Source organism: Cupressus sempervirens, chromosome 11, assembly GCF_028749045.1.
Source record: "Cupressus sempervirens isolate cs-2001-9-10 chromosome 11, ASM2874904v1, whole genome shotgun sequence".
Lineage (NCBI taxonomy): Eukaryota > Viridiplantae > Streptophyta > Pinopsida > Cupressales > Cupressaceae > Cupressus > Cupressus sempervirens.
The window spans coordinates 799194199-799220687 of NC_143128.1; the positions used below are offsets into that span (position 1 = coordinate 799194199).

The window sequence follows — 26489 nt, forward strand, 5'->3', positions numbered from 1 at the left end:
TTGTGGATGACATAATTTTTCGAGGAAATGATGAAGCAAGGTATTATTAGAAGAGATGAAGAAAGAATTTGAGATGAGTATGATTGGTGAGATGAAGTACTTGGGATTTTAGATTGTACAAAACAAAGATGGTATTTTCATATCACAAGCTAAGTACCTTAAAGACTTATTGAAGAAATTTGGTTTGGAAAGTTGTAAACATGTTGAACTCCTATGGTAGCCGGATATAAATTGTCTAGCAAAGATGAATCCCCTACTGTTGAGCAGAAAAAGTATAGATCTATGATTGTTGGATTGCAATATTTGACACATTAGACCTGATATAGCTAATGCAGTTGGAATTGTGGCAAGATTTCAAACAGATACTAAAGGGACACATTATGTAATAGTAATTTTTTTTTCCAGATATTTGAAAGGCAGACCTGATTATGGATTATGGTATGACAGATCAAATGATTTCCCTTTATGTGCATACATTGATGTGAATTGGGCAGGAAGTGTAGATTACAAAAAAAGCACCAATGGTATAAAGAAAAGATTATTTCCTTGGATGTAAAGTGTGATATGTAGTCATATCCATGTTATATATTGTGCGAGCTTGAATGCGAATATCTTTTGGATTAGAGCAGAGATTGGTGCAATTGAGGCACATTGAGCTTACAAGGAATTGTATTTGGCAAGAGAAGCTGGTGTTGGACAGTTGTTGATGTACACTTGTATTATTCAGTGAGGATAGTACAAAATCGGTTTGGATAGTGGGTCGATTTGTCTTCCTTTCAACTCGTAACAGGGATTCCAAGTCACCTAACATGGACTCATATTTACTGATTGTATTTAATTGACTCCTAATAGGGTCCGTCATTTAACAAGGAACATTTATATTAGTATATTAGGCACCGGGGTTTTCCCTTTGATCAAGGGTTTCCCTAGTTAACAAATATGGTGTTATTGTGTATGGTTGTTGCATCTAATGTTTACATGTTTCAGAATTAATAAGGATATTGAGAGTTATTTTAATTACATGACTGATTCACACCCTCCCCCCCCCAAACCTAGTTATCTTGGTGGACTTTACTTTTTAACAAGACCTGCCTCTCTTTCTTATGACGATCTCACCTGCTTCAAACTCCAATGGTTTCTTGCTTGGATTCCTATTCAGGTCATCCTTTGAACCTATTTAGGTCATCCTCAGAATGGTTGTTGTCTTTGGAGGAGAGAGGCTTATCCTCACCATCTCCCCTAGAATGACCTGTAGAAATCGAAGGTGCAAGGGGATGCTATGCAAGCCAACTAGTTGAGAACCCCCATCCATGCTTTCAGTGGAGGGTTGGGTGATGGGTAAAGAGGAGGTACTACCTGAACTGGGGGGAGGAATTTGACAGGTCTTCCCTCGAGGTTGGGGGGCAGCTTTAGCCATCTCAACTTTCTTCTTAATCCCGTCTTGAGCAATTTGCTGGGCATTTTGGGTGTGGTGTTTATGTTCTTTTTGCTAAGGCTGAAATCAAGTTCTTGGGCTTTGGGAAGACACTTCATTCCCTTAGAAATATAATTATTGAGAGGAGGGGGAGGAGGGGTTCCTTTAAACCGATCTTTCAACTTATCGAGAGAAGCATGGATGCCCCCCGAATGATTCATCCGTTGCGCAGGTGGATGCTCCTTTGGATTAGAGTCGGCCTCCAATGAGGGAGTCAAGGTACTGGGCTTGTTTGAAACAAGATTGGAATTGTGTTGTTTGTTACCAAAGTCTGGTCTAGAGTTAGGGTTGGGGGGGGAGACTTGTTTCTTAAGTATAGGACAATCTTGCCTCTTGTGGCCTTCCTTCTTGCACAAATAACACACATTAACACCTTTGAGGTAGGTAGTCGGGCAATAAATAGGAGTATTATCAAAGTCAAAATGTAATTTGTTCGAGATGTCAATGGAATGTTATCCTTAGACACCAATAGATTACTAGGCATTGAATCCTTTGCTCCAACAAAGGAAGAAATGGATTTATTAACATTGGTAGATCCACCTACTTCTCCTGGCAAGGAAGACGCCATTAATGCGACACAATCTCAGGGAGAAACCCGATAGGCCTTGCATATAGTACGAACAAGACCTCTGGCCCTAGTTGTAGGCTTTTGCCTATTTATATACATTTGTGATATATTAATTTTATATTTAATTTTAATGAATTTGATAAATAAAGCATTCATAAAGCATATGCATTTGTTATTAGTTAAGCTATTATATATTATAATATTTACTATATAAATTTGTTATATGTAAGTAGAAGCTTTATTTTGTGGATGAGTAATGGGCTGAAGTTGAGCCAAGATTCATTATTAGTTGTCGAGATGAATTATTATTATTTGTTATGTTTGAGTAGATTTGAACCCAAGACCTTCCAGATGAGAGGCTCACAACTTTACCATTGTGTTGTAGGTTGTTACATTATAGAAGTAGAAGCTTTATTGGGGCATTCATTATTTAAAACTTAAAGTTCATTACAATGATAAAGATGACATTTTGGCTTATAATTTCCTTTTCAGTTAGCTACAATTGTTCACTGCATGAACTTACGATCCATCTCCATATCCTCTTCTTCTCCTTTGATTCTTCCATCTAAGAAAACCATTCTTCATAAAATATTAACTAAGCTACTGATTCGTGTGCAGGGATGGATTTGAGTTTGAGTTCGTGTTCATTGGTTCGGGCAAATTTTTTTTGCCATTTGGGTTTGTGGGTGGGTTCATTCGTGAGTGTGTGTGTGTGTGTGTGCACGCGCGCATTATATTTACAAAAAATAAGACAAACACGCATAATTGCAAAACCTAGTCATTTCATAGTATGGATATATGTTGCTTGATCATTGTTCAATGCCAAATGTCTAAGATAAACATTAAATACCCACTAATGGATCTATGTTCATGATTGTAAAGTAAATCATGCATTGATTTACTAAATTGCAAAATGAAATTTCAAAACATAGAGTAGTTCATCAAGTAATAAAGTTTGAAACATAACGATAAATGGCAAGTGTTTAATAGTTTATCAATGATCATAGTATCAAATGCTCTTCAAGGGTCAAATGGGTCATCAAACAATGAGGGATCAATGGTTTCATCCTAGGTTGCAACTATATCTAGATCCTCATCATTGGAACAAACAATCTCTACAACCTTTTCTTAGAACTTGCAAAATGGGCATTACCAAAATGAGAGGGCAAATGAGAGATTAGATGAGTGAAATGTTTTTTATTAGGCTCCTTTTAGGGTTACACAAAAAATATATTAAAAAAACATTATTTTAAGTTGTTTTATTTCATTTTTTGGACCCTACTATTGCGGTCCTCTGTGTTTGCCCAGGTTCGTGCCAGCAAGGACCTTGATAGACCTAAGTCTGAAATCCGGACCCTGCCCGAACTTGCAATGAACATGGAAGCAAATCTAAGCCTGTGCGAACCTGAACCTGAATCCGGATTGAAGAGTGCGAATCCGACAACAGAGAAAATACATGATCAATACCTTTACAAAGGAGACTATTGCTAACATAACAACATCCATCTATTGCAGATCCAGTGAGGGCACATTCAATCCCCAAGAATACTGAATATTTGCACTATGCCCCACTTTCACACACACACTTGTGTGAGTCGGTGTATTGAGGCCACACCCAACTGTAGTGGACTTGGGGGAAAATATTGCCATACCAGCATGCTCTAAACAATATTGATGTGTTATCCTCTTGATTAGTTATTATTTTACCCTTAATTCATGTCCTTGCCATGTTTGGATTTATCTAACAATATAACTCTACTTAGGATTTAGCATATATCCTCTTGGTCCATCCAATCAACTGTAAAGGTTTCAGCTAGCTTTAAATAATATAACCTATGTTTGCCAGTTTTGTTATTGATATGAGGACAATGGGTACAACATTTTTTTTCTTGGGGATGCTCTCTCTCTCTCTCTCTATATATATATATATATGCCAAAATTGACAATGCGCACTTAAATAGAGTTTTACAAATGCCAATATTAGCGCAAACCAAAAAGTTGTCAATTAAAAATGTCAAAAAATAGATTAAACTAAGAAAACCCTAAATAAGCCTAAATGGCCATTAATGGCTAAATTTAGTAAGAACCCACGATACTAAAAATAATCTTATACCCTCCCTTAATGGTCATTCTATCAACTACTTTGCAGAAGACTATGTGTTTTGTTGTTACAAATCCTTAAGAACATTCTACTGTTGTTGTGATCCTCCCTGTATTTGCATAATGTCAATGATGAAGATTAGCCTAGAAAAAAATAAAGAAGGTTGTCCCCTTCTTAAATATGGTTTGCAACAAAAGACTAGAACTTGCCACTGACTCTATGACTGAGTTGAGTCTACCACTATCCCTCCCAAAGTCTACAAACCCTTTGACCAAGATCATTCAGAAAATGTCCAACCTAATGTTGGATAACAAAAATTGTCCTTCCATGTAGACATAGACAAATATTGAGAGCAATCGCCATGATTTTGAGGAGCTTGGCAAACCCTCCAAAATTTTGTAGATGTGTAGGGTGCCCCAAAATAGACTGCTAGATACTGTTGTGATCGCCAATCACCATCGCCCCAGCCGGGGGCCCCCCTCTCTGTTTTTAAAATTTTTGTTGCTAGCTTTTTTTTTCCTTCTTCCATGGAGCGTAGTTTTGAAGAAGTCCTGGAAAACTAAAATTCCTCCAATCCTTAAGAATCCCGCTTTCCATTAAGGCACAGAGTGCAGTTTTGAAGAAGTCACGGAAAAACTAAAATTCCTCCAATCCTTAAGAATCCCGCTTTCCATTAAGGCACGGAGCGCAGTTTTGAAGAAGTCACGGAAAAACTAAATCCCTCATTCCTTGAAAATTCCGCTTTCTATAAAGCATGGAGCGCAGACTTGAAGGAGTCATGGAAACATTTCATAAAGGAAAATCCTTCACTCCATAAAAAGCCCGCTCCAGAAATCATGGAGCACAAGTTAGCAGGAGTGGACGAATAAAGGAAAATCCGCCATTTCATAAAAAGCCTGCTCCGAAAATCATGGAGCGCAAATATGAAGGAGTAGGGAAATATTGTGCAAAAGAAAAATCCTTGATTTCATAGAAAACCCGCTCCCGCTCCCGTAAATTGATTGGAGCACTAGAATTTGTTCAAAAATCATGAAAAGCAAAAATTGAAAATTTTGCAAAAAAAATAAAAAATCAGAAAATTTAGAGGATGAATTTTCTTATGAAGTGAAAGTTGGATTCAGAGAGGAAAAGCAAAAAAAAAAAAAGATTTTCCTTCAAAAGATTTTTTTTTAATTTTTAATTTTTAATTTTTTGGATTTACATTAAAAAATTAAATATTAGTTTACTAATATTTAATTTGATTTTTTTTTTTTTTGAATAATAATCCAAAAATAAAAATGGAGAGAAAGTTGCAAATGAATTTGATTTTTCATTTAAAAATGGAAATTAATTAAATATTGATTTTTTTTTGATATTTAATTAATAAAACTAAAAAAAAAAAATCAAAATAGAAATACTTAGCTTCATCATGAAGTTAAGAGCATTAAAGATAGCAACTTTTTGAATCAAGTAGCAAAAAGGTGACAAGTGGCACAAAAAATGGAAACCTTAATGGTTAAGTAAAACAGCGGCCTAATCTTAGTCTGCAGCTTTAAAGGCATCTTTTTGAAGAATGATTTATATAAGATACCCTCTCATTCATTCAGGCTCACACAGAAATTTGAAGAGCAGATCGAGAATAGGAATAAGATTTGAAGAATTCAAGGAAGTAGATTTTTTTTTTTTTTTTGAGAATTTTTTTGAAACTGTTGAGGTGTTTTCTAGGAATTCACGACAGAAGAATTTGAATCCTATCAGTAAGGAATTTTCTTCCCAGTGAGTTGTGGAATTTCATTTTTTTTGCTGAAGTGTTGAAAAGTGAATCTTGAAAGGAGTATGGAAATTTTGGCGAAAATCCAAAATCTTTGTCTTATGGACAAGTCATATCTGTTGTTTTTAATGCTTTCCTTGCATAGTATTATGTATGTATGTTTTCTATTTTGCAGGAAAGGAAAATGGCAGAGCCCAGGGGAACAGGAGAAACGCGAGGACAATTGATAAAGAATGAAAGGAGAGGATTCTATCCTGAATCCAAAATCGTGTCAAAGTGGACAGAAATTGGAGATACAAGTCTTGGCGGCCTTGATTTGAAAGATTTCAACCGGAGAATGCTTGGATATAATGACTATCACCCAACACACTTGGCTACAAAAATTGTGAGAAGTGGAATTTTTGCTGCAGCTGGTTTCCCTCCTCCTTTTCAGCACCCAGAGTTAATCGTGGAATGTACCAAGCATTACAGTCCTAGAGACAGAACCATCCGAGATTCTGAACGAAATATTTTGGCAGATTTTTCTCTAGCATCCATTTCTGAAGCATTTGGAATTCTTTCAAATCCAAGGATGGTCACTAAAACACAAGAGCAAGCACTAAGAATCTATACATCTGGAATCAATTTTTCTGAAGAAATAATCAACAAAAGATGGTTGAAATAGAATAGACCACATCATTCCAAGATTCCTAAAGAAATAGTATGGCTCGACTTGCAGAGGGAATATAGTAATATGGTCATGATGTTGAGTCGCATATTTGGCATGCCTTATTCTTATAGGTTTGAATCTTGGATGTGGTATTTTGTTGAGCAGGTAATGGAGGAAGGTGACAGAATAGATTGGGCTGGGCTCATAAGTGATAACCTAAATGAGCAGTTGATGAATCTAGAGCATACAAAGAAATTTTACATGAGCTCCTATGTCATCTACATGCTAGCACGGAGGACAAATTATGATGGACTACGATGCAAAGGACCAATTGGAAGCGGAAGCCAACACCTCAAAATCCACGAATGTTACCCGCAGTTGCATTTGTATTCAAAGGATGATTACATGAGGGTTAATGATATATTTGCCATGCGCATAGTAAGAACACTACAAAAGAAGCCACATATAAGAATGTCAATGGGTGCAATGAAGTTGGTTGAAGAATATGGCGCCTGGTTCATTCAGTTTCCTACCTTTTCATACATCCGAGTTCAAGGATTCTCCACGGAGCCATACAAACTTTCCAGGTATCCAACGGATAAGATGGTCTTGTTAGAGCTTACTCGACAACTTACTGCCTATGACAAGATTCAGAAAGGGAAGAAGAAGTTGGGATTGCAATTTCCAATTTCCATAGGAGAAGGGAAAACTGAGGTTTGCCCATGTCTAAAAGTTGCAGAGAAATCATCAGATGAGCTCCACTTCTTTCGCCTTCCGCTTTATCCAAAGAGGAATGATTTTGATCCTTTCAACAAGATCTCATCAGGGTCAAAGTACCAACACAAGGTTCACCTTGAAGACTTTTGGGCAAATGCAGCAGATGAGAACGAGATTAGAAAAAGTACCAACACAAGGTTCACCTTGAAGACTTTTGGGCAAATGCAGCAGACGAGAACGAGATTAGAAAAAGATTGCATTCAAGATTACCATTGAACATTATTAGAACATGCAATATATTCAAGGTTTCTGATCAAATGGAGGAGTACTCAAATGTGATGCGAAAAGGATTCAATCCAGAAATGACAGCTCAACCATTTGATTGGAAGAAGAAAGAAATTACAGATCTCGAAGCCCTTTCAAAACCAGTCTTAGATTTTACAAAGTGGTGGATCGAGCGTAAGCTTGAAAAACTAGTTGCACCAGCTAATGGATTCACATATAGGTTGCTTAGCCACAGACCACTTAGGGATGAAAGATCAAGACAAATATCTGAAGGGACTGTTGAAGAAAGGGGAACTCCATCCGAAGATGTAGGAACCAAGAAAGGGAAGGAGGTACCTCGAGAAAAGCATTCTAGGATTGAGGAAGTCATCCAGGAATCTCAAAATAAGAAGCAAAAACACGGAGATGCTCCCTCTTCTCCAAGGCGAACTCCAAGTGTCCAAGAGATAGAAACTTTTGAAAGGTAGGATGTGGGGACAAGTATAAGGAGATTTGAGCAAGAAGAGAATTTGGATAGGCCAATTCATGATAGGTTGAGTATAAATGCTTATGAAAAATCCATGCAAGAAAGAGGGAGAGATCAAGATATTGCTACAGAAGAAAGTCTTGCCACGATCTTAGAGCGAGAAATGATTAATGATGGAGATGGTCCACTAGAGGAAGAAACTCCAGGGGTAGCAATACATCTTCCAAGTGCCGAAGCTATAGTTCCTGAGGTTACAATGGATAGTCCAGGAGGTGAAGAAGAGATTGACATTCGAGCAGTCCAAAGGAAAGAACAATTGGTAATTCCGGGGGACCAAAGTATACCCAATTCGGAATGGTTGAGGCAACGAATTCAATTGCATCAACAAAAGGAGGTTGATCCAGCAATTGAATTACAGGAAATTTTGGACCGATCAAACCGATCAGAAGAACAAGGGAAAGCAAAAAGATATACTAAATTCATCAGAGGAGAATCAGGATCCAGAATCTTGCAGATTGCAACTCCCACAGTTGACAAAGAGAAAAATCAGATTACTCCAGATGAATATCATGTTACAGAAGTAAATCTTGGTCGGGCCTCCCGAGAGCAAATATTAGAAGAATTTGATGACTCCACACAGGCTTTGAAGGATAGGCTGAAGAAAGTAGAAGGGTATGAAAAGCAAAAAAGAGAAATTTGGGCCTTATGTCAGTACATCAATAACTTGCCTCATCCAGTAAGAGAGGAAAGTCCATCATTTGTCCCTCCAACAGGTGTTTCCAGTGTGAAGTGGTAGGTGATATTGACAGAATCAAGCGGATTGCTCAGGGTGCAAAGATTTGGATCGAAGGAATTCAGGAGGTAGCCTTCAAACATGCAGAAGAATTAGTGCAAGTGCACAATAGGGCATTGGCTGCAGTCTCTAGGATTCAGTGCATGGAGGAATCATGGGTGGATGAGCATATTTACCACGAAGAGGTGATTGCCGACATTCAGAGTCTGATGGATACCCCAAAGCAAGAATTGATTGATGGTCGAGTTATCAGAAAGGGGGATTTCTATGATTTTATTTGATGGTACAGTGCAGTCATCATGGCTAAGGAAATGTTCGAGAGCTTTGCCAGGGAATCCAGTCGATGGAAAAAGATTGTTGATAACATCAAGCAAGGAATATCAAATGCAGTTGCATCCTTGTTATCACAAAGATTGGGGGAAGAGGAAATGACAACTGATAATCTGAAAGTCAAGCTAGAGGAATTCTTTCAGCTAAACGTATATGGAATAGATGATTTTGAGAACTTCTCCATCTTCTCAAATACAATGCACACTACTAAGGACTTACTACCAGATTGGGATGAAAGCTTGGGAAAAGCAGAAAGAGCAATTGCAGTTCTAGAATTCAAGCAAGAATCTGCACCAAGCATCAGTACAGAGGAGTTGGAAATAGTATTAGATCGATTTCGATCTTTCAGGGGAAAAAATCAAGGATAGATGTATTAAATGCAGAGTGGGTGTGCATAGGGATCATTTATTACACCCCACTCCTTAAATTAGCATGCATGGTGGGCATTTATTACCCACTATAGTAATGGATTCCTTATGGCATTAATATAGATTCCTTTACATTGCCCTAACCCTAATTAGGGCTGATGTGGCATGATCTCGGCCATTGATTATTGTTATCATTCGGGCCACCCGTTGTAATCGAGGACCTATATAAAGGCCTCATTTCTCATTTGTAAGGGGGATTTTTATGAGATTGTTGCTATGAGCTATTGAGATAATAAAGTTTTCATTGGAGTTTGGTGAATACTTGACGTGTCTTAGTGCTTGCTTGTTCTCCTAAATTTCTTCAAGTAGATTAAGTTTAGCATAGTCAATGTGTGGTGATTACAATGGAGAATATGATGGTGTATTGATGAATTCCTTTGGTTCATACTTTTGACGTTTTAGTGATTCTAATTCATTGTGTAAAGTTAACCTGAATCTTTTCATGCATATGCTCAACTTCTATTATTCGTATACATTGTTCTTTATGATGGCGTATGCGGTGATATGAAAATCTTTGGCATAACCCTTGAAGATTGCACTGGTTCATGCTTAGTTGTAGTATAACTTGGCGAAGCGGAATTCAGTAAATTGAGGAATTTGTCCACTAGAATACTATTTGTTGTTATCACTACCCTTGGGATTAGAATAGAATTCCTGAACCCCATCTTATTTAATTTCTGCATATTCTGTGAAAAATCCAAAAAAAAGAAGCGCTTCATTGCAAAACCTTAAGATAGCTCCCTCATCCAGTATGGCTTGAAATGAATATGAATAAACACGTAAGGCCCTTTGTGATCATCAGCAAATCACATCAACCACCGATCTTATCCACAGTCAAGACCTGGCATTAAAGGAACCTTGAAGTCATTGTATGATCTTCTTGCAATCTTAGCATACACAAGACTTTATTCAAGAGAGGATAAGATATTTCGGTATTTTGTTCTACTGTTTGGTGAGTCATAAAACACACATCAACAGATACCATGATTTGAGGTTTACAAAAATTGTAAAACTCTAAAAAAAAAAAATCCTTGACATAAGGTCCCATGCAATGATTTTTGAAGAGATATCAACCAAAGGCAAACACAATTTTTGAGGTGAAAAGTCATACGAAACCAAACATAGAATTTGGGATATGGATTAGCATACAAAGAATCGTTTTTAAGGAAAAAACAGTAAAACCCTTCCACAAACTAGAGAGCTCTCCCAAACATGTGGAAACCATGACTAAGTCATATGGGAGCAAACCCATAATTACTGAGGAAAAAATTATAAACACCCCAAATTTCTTTTTCCCATGGAACAAAATTATCTATACCTGCCAAGTAATTTTTGAGGAAAATTCATTATAACCCACCAGAAATTTTTGAAGGAAACAATTTGTGAAAATCCCCAAACTTTTATTCATGAAATGCCCAGACCAGCTCTTGCTCTGTGTTGCCATGATTTCAGTCCCCTATTCTTAAACTTCTAAGGTTGATAACAAGTTAGGTTAGGGTCTTTTTTGGTTCTAGTTTGCCATTTAGGGCTTCTTCTCTCATCTCTTCCCTAAGTTTATATTCGTGGGAATCAATCAAGTTAAAGTGCATTCAAGTCCTGCCAGGTGATTTAGGTGGGAGGTAAGTATCAATCCATTCGCAGATGAGAGGGAAGCAGTTCTAATTCTCTGAGAATTTCTAACTTTGTGGTCAAAGGTCTCTATCTAAAGGAAGGATACATTTAAAAGAGATCATAGGCATATTTAGAGCAAACGGTAGTGGAGAACATCGAAGATCGAGGCTAAAAGATGATATGCAGATCGTGAGAACAAGCCAAAAACAATATTAGTTGAATTCGATACAGAGTGAACACTGAAAGAAATGGCGAAGAACTCGGTCAAAGGTGGCGAAAACTAAGTTGAAATTGAATCGATGGTCCAAAACACATCTAAATGTCCATGTCATCGAGTTGAATAGTCAAGTCACCTTGGAAATAAGACCTTTTCCACGACTGTCAAATCTTAAAAGATCTACGCTTGTCGTTATGTCGCTTTCCAAAGTTGCATGAGAAAAAGTCATAGCGAGATAGCGACAAGTTGGCACTTGTCCGTAGGACCCAATTGAGATGGGACCTTCTTTGAGTCATGCGCAATAATTAAGAAACACAATGAGGATCATTGATCTCAAGACAAATGTACGACTATCATTATTTTGCCATGTAAAGTTGCTCGATTGTTAATTATGGCAACATAACAACATGTGTTTCCATGGGCTCGTCACTTTCTGCAATTGTCAAATTCTTTAGGCAATGAAATAGTGCCACTTGTCTGCCACGATGTACACAGTTGGAAGGTGGATCCACACTGTAAACCAAACAAGAGATATTTTTCGCAATCGTCAGATCTTAAAAGATCAACGCTTGTTATGTCACTTACAAAAGATGCAAGGAAAATAATCTTAGTGACATAACGACTATTTCAGACGTGTACCTAGGTGGACCCGTGAAGAAAGTCATAAAGGGATATGGCTGGGTTTTAATCGTGATCGTTGGTTTAAGATCGGCAACCAAAATTCAAAATCGTTGTGACCGTTGACATACAAATTATATGGATTTGGTGCCAACAGTAGAATATGAAGGAAATAAAGAGTGTAACAGAGTTTTCTGAAGCCGCATGAAGATGACTGGTTTCCAGGTGTTCTTAGAGGTGCCATGGGATCAATACATTGCCGGGAATGATGTCACATGTCTATACCATGTTGAAGATTAGATATTTTTCATGTATTATTCATATTTTCTTTCTATTTTGTGACTGTTGCTCTACTAGAATTGAGGGATAATAGAAAACTATAAATGTAATTTCTTTTGATAATATAGAGGTCGGCAAACTTGATGGTGAATTGGTTCTGTGATTCCATTTACCCTATTTGCTTGTCATTTTTTGTTGCCCATGCCTAAATTAGTTCTGCATTAAGAGTTGAAAGACTATCATATGGATTCCATTTCATTTTGGTAATTATGATAAAGGCGATCTATTTACTTTTTTCATATATGGTTTTATTTCCTCTCTTGCTGGTTTCATAACATGTTAGATAGTTTCATTGGGAAGTGAAAGATAAATGTGTATGAATCTATTAGTTACTTGTTGGATTCCATTTCATTCAAGGCTGATAGTTAAAAACAATTCCATTGTCTTCATATGCATTTTTTCTTCCATTCCTCTTGTGCATTTAGATGGTTAATCTGCATTTAGAATAGATGTAAGAGTCAGAAATCTCAAGATAATCTACTACAGTCATTCCATTGGGTGTGATCGGTTATTCAAATATATTTTGCCTGAATTGTTTGTGTCTACAAACAATTTGGTTATCCTTTACTGCTCTCAGGTTAAGAGCTTGTAATGTCAAAACTTATGATCCCTTAAAAATATATTCATTGCATATCATTGCAAATAATAAGGGAGCTGTACCTAGTAATTCAAAGGGCAGTGATAGAATACATACACTGACCAATTTGTTGGTAAACATCCTTTTTGTCTCTCCAAAACATTGGCTATCAAAGAGTTAGGTTATAAAATCTAATAGGAAGACAAACTGTTAACTGAAACTATTTAAATGGAATTTGGAGTTTATATCAACAGTGCACATTTAAATAGAGTTTTATAGATGCTAATAATAGCATGAATAAAAAAGCAAATTATCTAAATAAAGACATCTTCTAAATATAGACTAAACTAAGAAAACTCAAAGTAAGCCTAAATGATTAATTAAGGTTCTGGAAGAACAAGCTAAATTTAACAAGAACCTAGGATACTAAAAATAATCTAATATGCACACACCAATGAAACCATAATTGACAATAATTTTTTTAAAATCTTATGATTGAAAAAGAAAAAGAAACACATAAATTGATTATTTAGTGGCTCATCATATGTCAATATACCATGAAAATTTTGATCAATATTCAATAATCTTCATATAGCACTTCATTAGGAACATTAGAGTCAACATTTGGCTGACTTTAATTTGAACCACATTTAGTTACATGCCACTTCCACTAACTGTTCATTTCTAGAAGCTTCTCTTCTAAGAAGACTTTTGGCAAGTTTGTGCGACAATAGGATTCAACACACACTAGGGTTATATCACAATTCATCATCACCCCTTCATTGTAATCAAACTTCTTATGTGACAAAAGATCCCTTTAATTAGCGGGCTTTAGGATTGGAGACACCATGGGTTTGAGTGGCAGTGTCCTCTTGGGGTGTATGGGAGCAACACAATCCCCCAAAATTTATCACCTGAGGGTGAAGTTAGGTGTCTCAACACTTTTGTGTTTATAAAAATGTTTTTTAAAAATGATTTTTTTGCCATTGCATAACCATTCCGCCCTTGTAGGTTTCCCTTGGTTCAGCCTACCTTGACCCAAAATTTCTACTTAGGAACTTGGTTGGGACCTGGGCCAAATGCAGGTTGCTCCAGTCACCGGACCAGTACCTTGGCCGGATTTGGGAATAGAACCCAAGGTTTTATACCCAGCAACATAGGATATAACTGCTAAAAAACATCACAAAAGATCTAAAACTCCAAAAAAGGTTAATATTTAATATAAGTAGACTTATTTCTATTGAGTTGAACTTGGGCTTGGTCAATGAATTGTGTTGACAGTTATACTAGTGTTTGATCTAATCCTTTATTTTTGGTTTTACATTCAAGAAAATCCCACTAGATATAATTATACTTATTTCTTTTGAGTTGAACTTGAGCTTATGAATCACGTTGACAGTGATTCTAGTGTTTGATCTAATGCTTTTTCTTTGGCTGTACATTCAATACCTGGACTGAGAAGTATATATTTATTCAAAATATGAGTGGGATTTATACCTGTATCCATCCCTGTGTTTCTGATGCCATTGGAGGGTAGGACATCTCTCTGTAATGGCTCATAACATAAATTTAGGAATCTCACTGGTGAAATGTTGTTCTGTTGGCATGATCATATAACTGGAATCATCATCAAAATTATCTATAAGAAAACAAGACAAGCAGATATGGTCGATATCATTAAATTGTTTCTTACAATTCTGTGAGGTCCTAAATGACTATAGGGAAATATTTACAAGTAATAACTTGAACTGGGATCTGCAATCTTTAAAATGTGAGCAGACCGTTAAGTAGTTTAGTTTGCTGGGGTGATGAGCAAAGATACTTATAAAATTTAACTTGGTAACTATTGGCAAGTTCTCAATTCATATGATAGAATTATTGCTTGAGTAACGGAACAATCTACTTACCAAAAAGTTTTAGAATGAAAATAATTTGATACGCCATTATTTTGGGTTGAAATTTGAATTTTTGTTTTGTTTGTTAATTTTAATAAATTTGATATGAGAGGATTGTACAAATCCTTCTTGTATTCTGTATATTCTGAAATGGAATTTAATATAGTTTAAGGAGAACCACTATAATTTAAATTAGGTGCAATAATAAAAAAAAAAATTTTGTAGCCTAGAACGATTGCATGCTGTAGTGAGCACATGTAGCATTTCTGGCTATGTGAAACTGGTTGAATGAGCAGCCAAGAGGATTTATATGAATTACAGTATGCAGTCTTTCTCATTCAAAATTTAACTATTTTATTTGCAGAGGATATCCTAACTGAGGACCAGAATGAGCTTGTGGAATCGGCTGCAGAGATGTTGTATGGTTTGATTCATGTTCGTTATATCCTAACAAGTAAAGGAATGGGTGCAATGGTAAGTACTATGAAGATACATGTTAGCAATTTTATAGATCATACCCATAATGCTTATCCTCAAGATTATCTCATGGTGGTGATGTAGCTAGAAAAGTACAAGAGCACAGATTTTGGAAGGTGCCCACGAGTTCACTGCTCAGGCCAACCATGTCTCCCAGTTGGGCAATCAGATATTCCTCGTACAAGTACAGTAAAAATATACTGCCCCAAGTGTGAAGACGTATACTACCCAAGGTCCAAGTATCAAGGCAGTATCCTTTAAATAAATAATGTTCTTACTTAATATTTGTTTTTATTTGCTAGATTGTTCTCTTGTGATTGTTGTGGTTCCATATATAATGTGATGCATAGTTTTAATATTTCTTATATCATTATGACATTGTTAGCTAGAATCTGCAGGATATTCATATAGTTAAGATTTCTCTGTGAACACATCTGTTCTGCATGTGTTTGCATCTTCATTTAAATTGATTTCTCCTTAAGATGCTTAAATTCAATGTAGATATTGATGGAGCATATTTTGGCACAACTTTTCCACACCTATTTTTGATGACATACCCGTACATCAAGCCAACAAAGCCTGTGCAGGGTTATGTTCCTAAGATATTTGGATTTAAAATCCACAAGAGTTCACGGTAAACTGAGGTCATTAATGTCGAAAGGTGTAAACTCCAGTCTTTACTGCACAAATATGTGCAGGATCAGATCATGTTGTGGTTAACATTATTTTTGTTTCATTAGTCATTACCTCTTATTTAAGACAACTGTATTATTTGTTCCTTTTTCATTATGGTCATGTCAAGTTTGAAAAAGGGTAATGGAGAGTGCCCTCTTGAGTTGTTATTTGAGACTCTGAATAGCTGCGCTGGTCTTTTTTGACTGACTAGTCACTTAACTAATAACCTCATCTATTCTGAATCTGAGAAAAAATGCATTACATTTGCCTTTTATCTTATGTTCCTCAATGCATATGTATTAATCATGCTTGAATGGTATCATTTTTTGTGTGCTCGTATGAGAAAAAATCTTTTAGGATGAATATCTTTTGCTCTATTTAGTTTTCTCTCTGTACTGTTAATTTTTCGATTGTAAATCCTCTTTTCCAATGAAGCTGATGGGCCTGTGGATGAAGGGTTCTTAAGTTATACCAACGCACACTCATTTTCAACAGATAAAATGGGATGGAGGGGTTTTTCTTTGTTACAGTCACTAGGAAATTAACCAAGCGATCACCCAAGAGAAACATGGATATGGATGATTTGATTAGTTCAAGTCTTACAAAAATTAAAAAAATGGAATAAAGACATCATATGAAGTACTGCATGAAAAATTATTACTCTTATGACATTGCCTTGGAACTGATATGATATGCAGATTCCATCATCCTTGCAGGGTGGAAGACCACTAGGGTGGAACTGATATTATATGCAGATTCAATCATCCATGATGGATCAGGAAATTTAATTTTGAAGCTTAGCTTATAGGTTATGTATGTTTCAAATTTGGGCTGATACTTTTGCAGTTAAAATATTCTATTGATGTAAAATTGCTGCTTTTATTTTTAATAATGCTAATTTAGAGTGCATTGCTACCTAAATGTATATAATTACAGATTGCTCACTATCTCTTGATTTTAGGTTGTAATGGTATGCATGTTTTTTTCGTTCTTGAAAGAATTCTCTGTGTTACAATGAAGAACGAGTTACTTTAGCTGATCAAGTAATCAACTTGAATAATCTCTCAAAAAGTTGAGAACTCTTATTTGTCCCAAAGGGGATATAAAAGATTCATCCTGAAAAACAATCTTGATTTGTTCGTAATTGGTGCTTATGATGTAGTTGCATAGAATTTAGCACTTGCTTGTGCCGTCGTGGAATATCAATATTCTTCACTTCGATTACTAAATTGTCTTGATCATTTCATTTTGTACGAATAATAACTTTCTCACATTGAAAATGATCACAATGGAACCCACAAAGCCGCACAAACACCTTCGATTTTAAGGATGTCAATAAACCGTATTACATGAAAGCCTTCTAAACAGTACTCCCTCATTTAAGTATCTTACCGGAAAACCAGGTCGTGTATAAGTTCGATGGTGTCTCTGCACTGGCAACAGTCCCACTCATTTAAGCATCTTACCGGAAAAACAGGTCGTGTATAAATTCGATGGTTTCTCTGCATTGATTTTGGTTAGTCATTTGTTTTAACAAGGTTTACACTTTGTAATTTATGATTTTCTTTTAATTCTAATTTTGTTCACTAGTTGTGAAATCATCAAATATTAACCTTTTTAAAAAATAAATGATTTCATCATGTTACAGGATGTTTTGGGTGATTGATTTTGGTCAACGAGGTAATGATCAATTGCAAATTTACACAAAATAGTGTGCACGCTTGGGCTTTTGACAGTAGTTCGAATGCGTGATCAATGTACCTTTTGTCAAAAGTACTGGCAATTTTGTTTTTATTAAACCAAATAAAGGTACGTAGATTTTACGGAGGGTAATTTAAAATAAAAGTAAAAAGATGAGATACAAAAAAGCTAAGCATGAAAGAGGAAGCAAAGCATTTCCGGTTTGTTTGCAAATTTGTATGCTATAAATTCATTTGAAGGAATGACTCTTTTTTCAAAATGGTGTCTATTAGATCGAGGGTCTAAGGGACCAAGGATCCAATCCTAAATTGTCTCCATGTTCATAATGTCAGCTCTTCTCACAATTTTGTTCATCATTCCTTCTTTGAAAAGTTGGTTTTGACCTTCTTTCAAGAGGTTCTCATACCTTCTTTCAAGAGGTTCTCATATTGACCAAAAATATCTTGATACGCAACACAACTTTTCTTCCCAAGCCTCTTTGGAACCATAATCTATTAGTTTCGCTCCTTGGGTGATGAGACCTTGATTTTAGTTGTGCCACTAGCAATCTAATCTTACCACTGCTTTTTCACCCACATGTAATATTTGTCATTGCTCCAAGTGGGATTAAACTCTTTCACATTATGGGCTTTCTCCATTTGAGTTGTCCATAAGGCATAATTGATTTTTTCTAGCACAAATAATTTTTTTCTACCATTTCTTGTTTTGTTTCATCCATGTTATCTTTCTACAAACTAGCTTACCTTCAAGTATCAATTTAGACCAACAATGAATATGCATATTCTCAACTTTCTTAATAAACCAATTATTGTTGAGGCCTTTGTTGGGAACATAACCAATTTTGTTAGAACTTCATATGGAATTTTTGATTTGACTATGAGGTTTCTAGTGTTAAGATGCTTTTGAATTCTTTCTATTTGTTATCATTTGTGATTTGAAAGGCTGCCTTCCCAAACTGCACAACCATATAGTAGACCCAAAGTTACTAGCAAGTTAAAAAAAAGTTCTCTTGGTTTTCCAATCCCATAGCTTGGCTTCTTTACACCTGATTTATAGTAGAACAGCTCTCCAACTCCCTTGTATTCATTTAGTCCTACATGTCTACTAGCTAGCTTCTTGTGCAAATAAATTATTAAGTATTTATGTCCCTCCACAATATGTAATGTAATTCCTTTAAAGATGAAATGATCTTCTTGTTTCTTTCTTCTTAAAGAGAGTCGTGATGTTGGTTTTGCTTGTGTTCACTTGCATACCCACTTCTTCACAAAAGCTCTAGAGCTTTTAGATGTTCTCTCAATTCTTGGGTAGTTTGTTCAATTAGAATGAGGTCCTTGCATAAAGTAGTAGTTTCACCACATAATCAACACATTGGATGTCCACCCTACTAGTTTTCTATAATCGATATTCAAGTTTATCAATATATGTGCCAAGTAGAGAGTGGGTGTCCTTTTTTTAACGTTTCCAAAGCATTTCAACATACCTTCTTAAGGTTTAATCTAGCTCAAACTTGTTCATAAAATCTATGTACTATTCTAAGCTCATTTGGAATCTTGAGTCCTCAATTCTTTTCCAAAGTTTGTCTCTAGGTACAATGTTGAAAGCTTTTATGGAATCTCGATAAGGTGCTTAGAGTGATGCTTAGAGTGATGCATTGGTATATGGTAGTGTTTCAGCTTAAACCTAGCTTGCTAAATCACTCCTTTCCCCCCTTTTCCCAAATTTTTGAATTTGGATTGTATCATGCTCTTAAATAGCTTACCAAGAAGTGAAATTGTTAAAGCATTTAGCTTTGGTTTGACAATGACTGTGATCAAAATCTATATATACATATGTATACATGTATACCAATATGATGTACATATTGTTTTGATGTACATACTATTATATATAAATACATATCTATATAACGAGAGTATATGTAATTTTGCATATGATCGATATAGTTGAACAGATGAACATTATATATTATTTGAGATCACATCCCAGCTATGATCGAAAATTATTCTGATTCCTTTGATTTAAAGATCACTATCCATCTATATATAAATATCGAGCTACATATGAATCGAGTTCATTATGATTAGTTATACATGTTTAAGACTTGTGTTAAGTCCTATAATTGGGTATGATAAACAAAATTTGAACCGATATGACAGTGAATGGTCATGTCTCCTTTCATAGACATGTCCATTCACTTTCACACCCCTCCATGTAATATGTATACTCGATCTGCTTGACATAACAAGGCATCAAAATCAATTAATGCAAGCACATCAAAGGATCATGAGCATCTAAAGTTCAAGATCATCTTTGTTATCTCTATTATTTCTGTACAAACATATACAAATTTTGGAGCATATTGAATATATTGACATGAGTGTTCAAACTTGCAATCAAAGTTGTGAATCAATCAGCCTCTTAATGAAATTTGGTAAGAAACTTTACATGGTATCAGAGCCTTGTTAAGGAGAGATCTCATTAAGTTTTAAGTGATCAGATTTCACATTAAGTTGCAGTCACTTATTATTTTTGAAGATGACAAACATGCTACGATTCAAACAACACCTTACAAGTTCGATGGATATGTGAAGAGAGTAAGAAAACCAGATGCTATATGATATAGATGAAAGTGTGGTTTGTTTGGAAGTACATTTCTTGTGATCGACTGCGTCAAAGAAAGGTGTTCATTCTAAATTATACTGCTTTGGACTATGAAGAAAGTCAATTATTTTGATTTATACTATATCAGATTTGGAATTATTTTGAAGAACTATCAAACATATTAGAATTTTGATTCTTTGATATTTGCATATAGTTTGGCCGTTTATATTCCAATGGACTATCAACAATACATATTGTTTGTTGCCTACAAATGTGAAGACATTAAACCCATGGAGATGTGGTGGCAATGTATTCATGGGAAAATATGTAGATGTGATGTCGTGGATACTCAATAATCAGGAAATGTAATCAACACTAAAAGATTTGAGTTCAACTTGTCATTCACAGTCAAAAATTGTCTTGCAATTAATCATTGATAGCTACCTATACATAGAGACTTGTACTTTATCATCAATTGAATACAGAGACCAAGTCTAAAATCACTATAGAAGTTTGAAAGCTATATCTAATAATTTTTATTTGCAATGATGAGAAGTGATATATATTTCGTGTATAGTTGGGAATATAGGTTATTCACCAATCTATGATTGGAAGATAATCATAGTTGATTGTCATGCTACTAGTGCATAGAAGTTCCTATTTTAAGTATATTCAAGGGATAATTAAGAGACATTCATCTTGCGTTTGAGTATATCTTTTGGCAGTACTTCTAATTTCATGTGGCAAGAATCCAGGCAAAGATCATATAGTTGATATAAGTTGCTATCACGTGCTCTATATTATGGCTGTGTTGACATTTACCGAGCACCATCATGATGTGTTGTCAAGTTTTGCAACCGTTTTTTTCTTTTGCCTTCTATTGTGCACATAATAGAGAAATAACTAATTATCCGGTTGTAAGTTGGATAAAATGGGATTTCAAGAATTATGATACTAGTTGGAATGTCAAGAAATGCCATAATAGTTGCCTATATACTGGCCTATATGTATACATCAGAGATGGTAGGACTCAACTTAACATTTGTGGAAAGTTGAAGCTACATCCTAAAGAGTCTAAGCAATATAAAGTGTGACTACTTCGTGTTGAAGTTGAATATTACCAGAAGATATGAAAATCCTGTGAGGCTCTAGTGAATGTCCAAACATATGATATTGTTGAATGATATTCTTAATTTGGAAGGTTGAATAGACCCTTATATTAGTATATGCCAAATATAATAGAATAATGTATAATCTATGGAAGTAAGTGAATATGAGGATTGGCACCTAAATGATGCTTCTGGGACAAAATGTCAAAGGTTACAAATTCACATGAAACTTTAGACATTGATCATGATGTCTGGGTGAGAGACACTCTTTGCATTATGGTTCATCCATCATGAATCATTGGACAAAATCTAGACCCAATTGAATTCTTGGAGCAAGATATGCTTCCGTAAGAGAAGGGACAATTAGAGGACCTACTTCAATGACTTCTAAGGAACTTGGTAATATTGGCTCAGAGGGAGTGGACCATGATGCTACCACCTAAGTCATGATGGATGCGTACTCTCTGAGCTTGAGATCCCTCTTATTAAGGAGCAACTAGAGGATCTGCAATAATTGACTATCAAGGATTATGTTCATTCAGAGGGAGAAGACCATGTCTAGATGAATTGTCTATTGACAAGGAAACTATATCAATCAAGAAGTAGATATACAATAATGGTTGTGAAATTCTTCGTGTTTTGCTTGGAACAATCAAGATAGAAAAGAAAATAATCTTACTAGAGTCTTGTGACCCAGCTCTAGACTAGCTTTTTGATGTGCTCACATAAGAGATAGTTATTTCATACCCTTGAATAATGTTCATTAGTTCATGCTATAACATTGGGATGACAAATCTTGTATGCTTCTATGATTAACATTTACCTTTGAGATAGTTTAGTTTTATCAAATTTTGAAATGTCTTCAGGATGGAGCAAGAAGCATAAGAAATTGAATTCAAGGGAAAGAAAACTTAATACTTCAAGTTATGAAGTTGAATTTAAGATGGAAATCAGATTCAGAGGGAGTTTGATAATCTATTCAAGGAAACCAAGGATGAGAAGGTCAAGAGGTTGATGCATGTACTTGGAGCTTCAAATAGAAGCCACATTATCATGAATGTTTGGTGTCACCAAGCTTGGGGATAAATCCAAAGCTTATTACATTCACTCATGTTACTATGGAATCAAATAAGTAAATTTGTGTATGAAAAATAACTGCCATGAATAATGTTGTGATCAAAACAGAGGGAGTTGTTAGAAGACTTTGATCATAGTGATTCATGGAAGTAGACTGTGGAGATGGTTTCTAAACAAGGTACATTATCACTGAAGAACAAGTGGTTGATATTCTCACCAAGTCTCCTACCAAAATATTTTTTGTACATTTTGATACTATCTTGGAAATTGTGGAGAATGAAGCTAAGATTGGATAAAGAAATGTGGCATATCATCTAAGACTGGATGATAAAGTGATATGTTGATTCTAATTCTTTATGTTGATGACCTTTTGATTACAGGAGAAGACCCATCTCATTAATTATTGTAAGAAAGAATTAACTTCTGAATTTGACATGAAGGACTTAGGGATTCTTCATTACTTTATTGGATTGGAAGTTCGTCAGAAGTCTGGGAATATCTTACTACATCAAAAGAAGTGCACTCTCGATATTCTAAAAAGATTTGGAATGTGGAACTATCAACCTATGGAAATCAACTTACACAAGCTAAAGGAAGCAAGTGCTGAATCCAAACTAGTTGATCCCACTTTATACAGACAAATAATTGGGTCTTTGATATATCTTGTGAATACTCGACCTGATATCTGCTATGCTGTGAATGCATTAAGTTAGTTTATGTTTGAACCTCGTGAAATTCATCTTGTTGCCTTGAAGCATATATGAAGGTACCTTCAAGGCACTATTGGGTATGAACTTAAATATGAGAATACTAGCTTCGAGTTACATGGATATACTAATTATGATTGGGTCGAAAGTGTAAAAGATCAGAAGAGCATATCAAGATGTTTCAGTTTAGGATCTTCTATGATCTCATGGATTTGCAGGAAGCAAGCTTTAGTTGCTCGGAGTTCTACTAAGGTAGAGTATATTGTAGCAGCAATGGGAGCAAGAGAAGCAGTATGGATTCAAAAATTACTTTCTAGCTTATTCTGTGAGCCTCTAAAACCTACCACTATTCATTGTGATAACCAAAGTTGTATCAAGTTATCTATGAATCCGATATTTCATGATAGATCCAAGCATATAAAATTCCTTACCATCGGAAGAAACATGGTGGAAAGAAGAGCCATTCAGTTGGAAAATATTGATACAGGCGATCAAACAGCTGACATTTTCACCAAGGATCTTCCTAAAGTGAAGGTTGATCATTTTAGAAAGAAACTTGATATGGTTGAAATGTAAGTTTATAAGATTGAGTCTCAACTTTGTAAATTTGTATTATTTTTAATAAAGATGTTTAAAGTGTAAACTCTTTTGTCATATGTGTGACTCTATGACTTATGGGCCTACCCTATGTACATTATTAAAAGGTGACAATCTTTTATAATGAAATGTTGACTCTAATATTACAAGGTGATGACTTTATAATTATTAGATTACTATAATGATGAATATCATGTGACTTGATATTCATGGACAAGTCATGATGGTTAAAAGAACATGTTGATAGATATCATGTGAAGTGATATCTGTAGAAGATTAGTATGCTCATTTTTATCATGGTGGATATTATGTGACATAATATCTATGGATATACCATGATCTCTTATGGTAGATATCATGAGACTTGATATTTGTGTACACACCATAATTGGAATGAATATCACGTGACTTGATATTCATGGACAAGCCATGATAGTTAAAAGAACATATTTTGATTAAGTAAAAATAGGTTTTGAAAGGACCCAAAATGTTGTACAAAGAGATGCGAAAGATATAGTAGTGAAGGATCTTAACACAACTATGGAACACCACCCAACAAACTAGAGGGGCACACAAAAGTTTCCAACAAGAGGGCTAAGACCAACCCAACAAAAAAACAAATGACCATCAACATTTACATTTTGGTCTAGTCTTTTGAGAATGTAAAGACATATCAAACAAAAGTTTGGAGGATTTGACTTTTTTTTCTTTAACTGATGTCCATCCATCCTCTACCTTTTCAGCAGCCATCTACCAATCCGTAGATAAACCTAAAGAATCAAGGTAGACCACAAGAGTATCCATAGAAGGGAAAGGGGTAGCACCACTGCTAACCCCCAAAACCCTCATAGAAGAAACATGGGCATCAATACCCACATCAACAGGAGATAAGACAACTGATCCAGCTCCAACATCAATGTTCTGGATAGAGCCAACATCAAAAAAAGGGAAACCATTAACATTCTAAACCAAAGCTGCCTTAGAGACAACATTTGTATCATCAAAGACAACAACATTATCATCTTCCAAAGAAAGATCACGTTGAGGTGAGAAATCCACTCCATCCCCTTCCTTGGAAATCTTTTAAACTATGTAATGATGGTTCACAACCCTCAACCACCAAGAAGGTGATTTCTTCGATCTAACTGTATTAGAAGAACATCACACAACATGATGACCAATCTTGTGACATTTCGTGCACCTGATAGGAATACCCTTGCAATCAAGATTCTAGGTCCAAGAACCATTTGGAGATGCCAAAGTAATCTATTTAGGGAGAACCTTAGAAACATCAACCTCCACAAGAATGCGAGTGTACGTCATCTTAAATATATCAGAAGATTCCATATCAATCATATGGAAATTCCCTATGGCCTCCCCCATAGACTCCAAGACTAAATCCAACCAAAAGTGAAGGGGAAGATTCAACAATCTTACCCATAAAGGTATCTTATTAAAGGATTTTATGGCTGGAACAAATACTTGGTACCAATGTTTGGCCATTAGGGGGAACCTCTCCTCCCACGAGAAACAACTATTACACAAAATGGTTTTCTTGTCAGCAATATTAACAAATTTCACAATAAAAAAACCCCTTTCCATAGGGTAAATCTGAATTGTATCATGTTGATAGATATCATGTGACATGATAATCGTACAAGATCAATATGTTCATTTTTATCATGGTGGATATTATGTGACATAATATCTATGGATGTACCTATTGGAAATATAAGGTAGGCTAGGGTACTGAGAGGGGAGGGGTGAATTAGGAACCAATAAATTTTTAACTCACTTCACCAATTAATCCTTCATATATTATTCTGATCTAATTGCATGCATGAAAGAATGAAAGAAATAAATCATTCGTAACACTTTGACACAAGATATGGTGACTCAGAAATCTTCCAATTAGAAAGTAAAACTGGGGTGGGGATGATACCCACAAGCTTAATATTGTAGTATAAAATTGTCCTGTTAAGGCTTATAATTGATCTCTTCTAGTGATTTTCCCTGTTAGGAGCAATAAGGATTGTTAGGTCCACCTTGTTAAAAGATTTACAAACATACTGTGAAGTATGCACTCTATTAGTAGATTTAGCAAAAGACTGTTAAGTCCACCCGATTAAAGGATTTGATCGATGCACTTGTTAGAATGAATTAGTGGATGATCTTTGATCTACAACTATGATTTGCTGAATGAGATTCCTTGAATTGAAATAATCACCTGATTGTGATAGATAAGTCTTTGCTTTACCATATACTGCTTGTAGCCTTCTTCAATTTGCACACATCTTTTCTTACTTCTTTACATACTTATACTTGATTGTATTTGGATATGATATAATACACTACATATATATCAATCCAATTAATTACCTTCTGGAGTTAGCTACAATAGCAAATTCATCATAATTCACAAAGTCAACCCATTTTTATAACTCGGGTTTAGAAGACAAACTCAATGATGTTTTGACACTTGGAAAACACTTTCAACACTCAACATACTCTGGCATTTGGTTGACGTTGAAGCTCGGTCCATACTGATCACTTCGAGTAGCACAAAATTAGTCAACACTATATGACTCGGTGAACACTGAGAAGCTCGGTAGATACAAAATCACTCAGTTGACACTGCATCACTCAGTCAACACTGTATTCACTTCATTAACATTGCGAGCTCGGTAGACACTGTAGAACTTGGTTAACACTTCAAAGCTCGATTAA

General features: G+C 35.4%; 1 protein-coding gene across 2 annotated transcripts in view; it reads left to right on the plus strand.

Annotated features, from left to right (window-relative positions):
* The window catches only part of LOC149531997 (putative casein kinase II subunit beta-4), a 52787-nt gene extending 36543 nt beyond the window's left edge, over positions 1-16244 (plus strand). For both annotated transcript variants that reach the window (XM_089809119.1, XM_089809120.1), the window contains exons 4-6: positions 15183-15292; positions 15380-15545; positions 15797-16244. In XM_089809119.1, coding sequence (XP_089665245.1) covers positions 15183-15292; positions 15380-15545; positions 15797-15933 — 413 coding nt within the window. In that variant the 3' untranslated portion in view covers positions 15934-16244. The remainder of the gene's footprint in view (positions 1-15182; positions 15293-15379; positions 15546-15796) is intronic.
* Positions 16245-26489: the final 10245 nt, after the last annotated feature.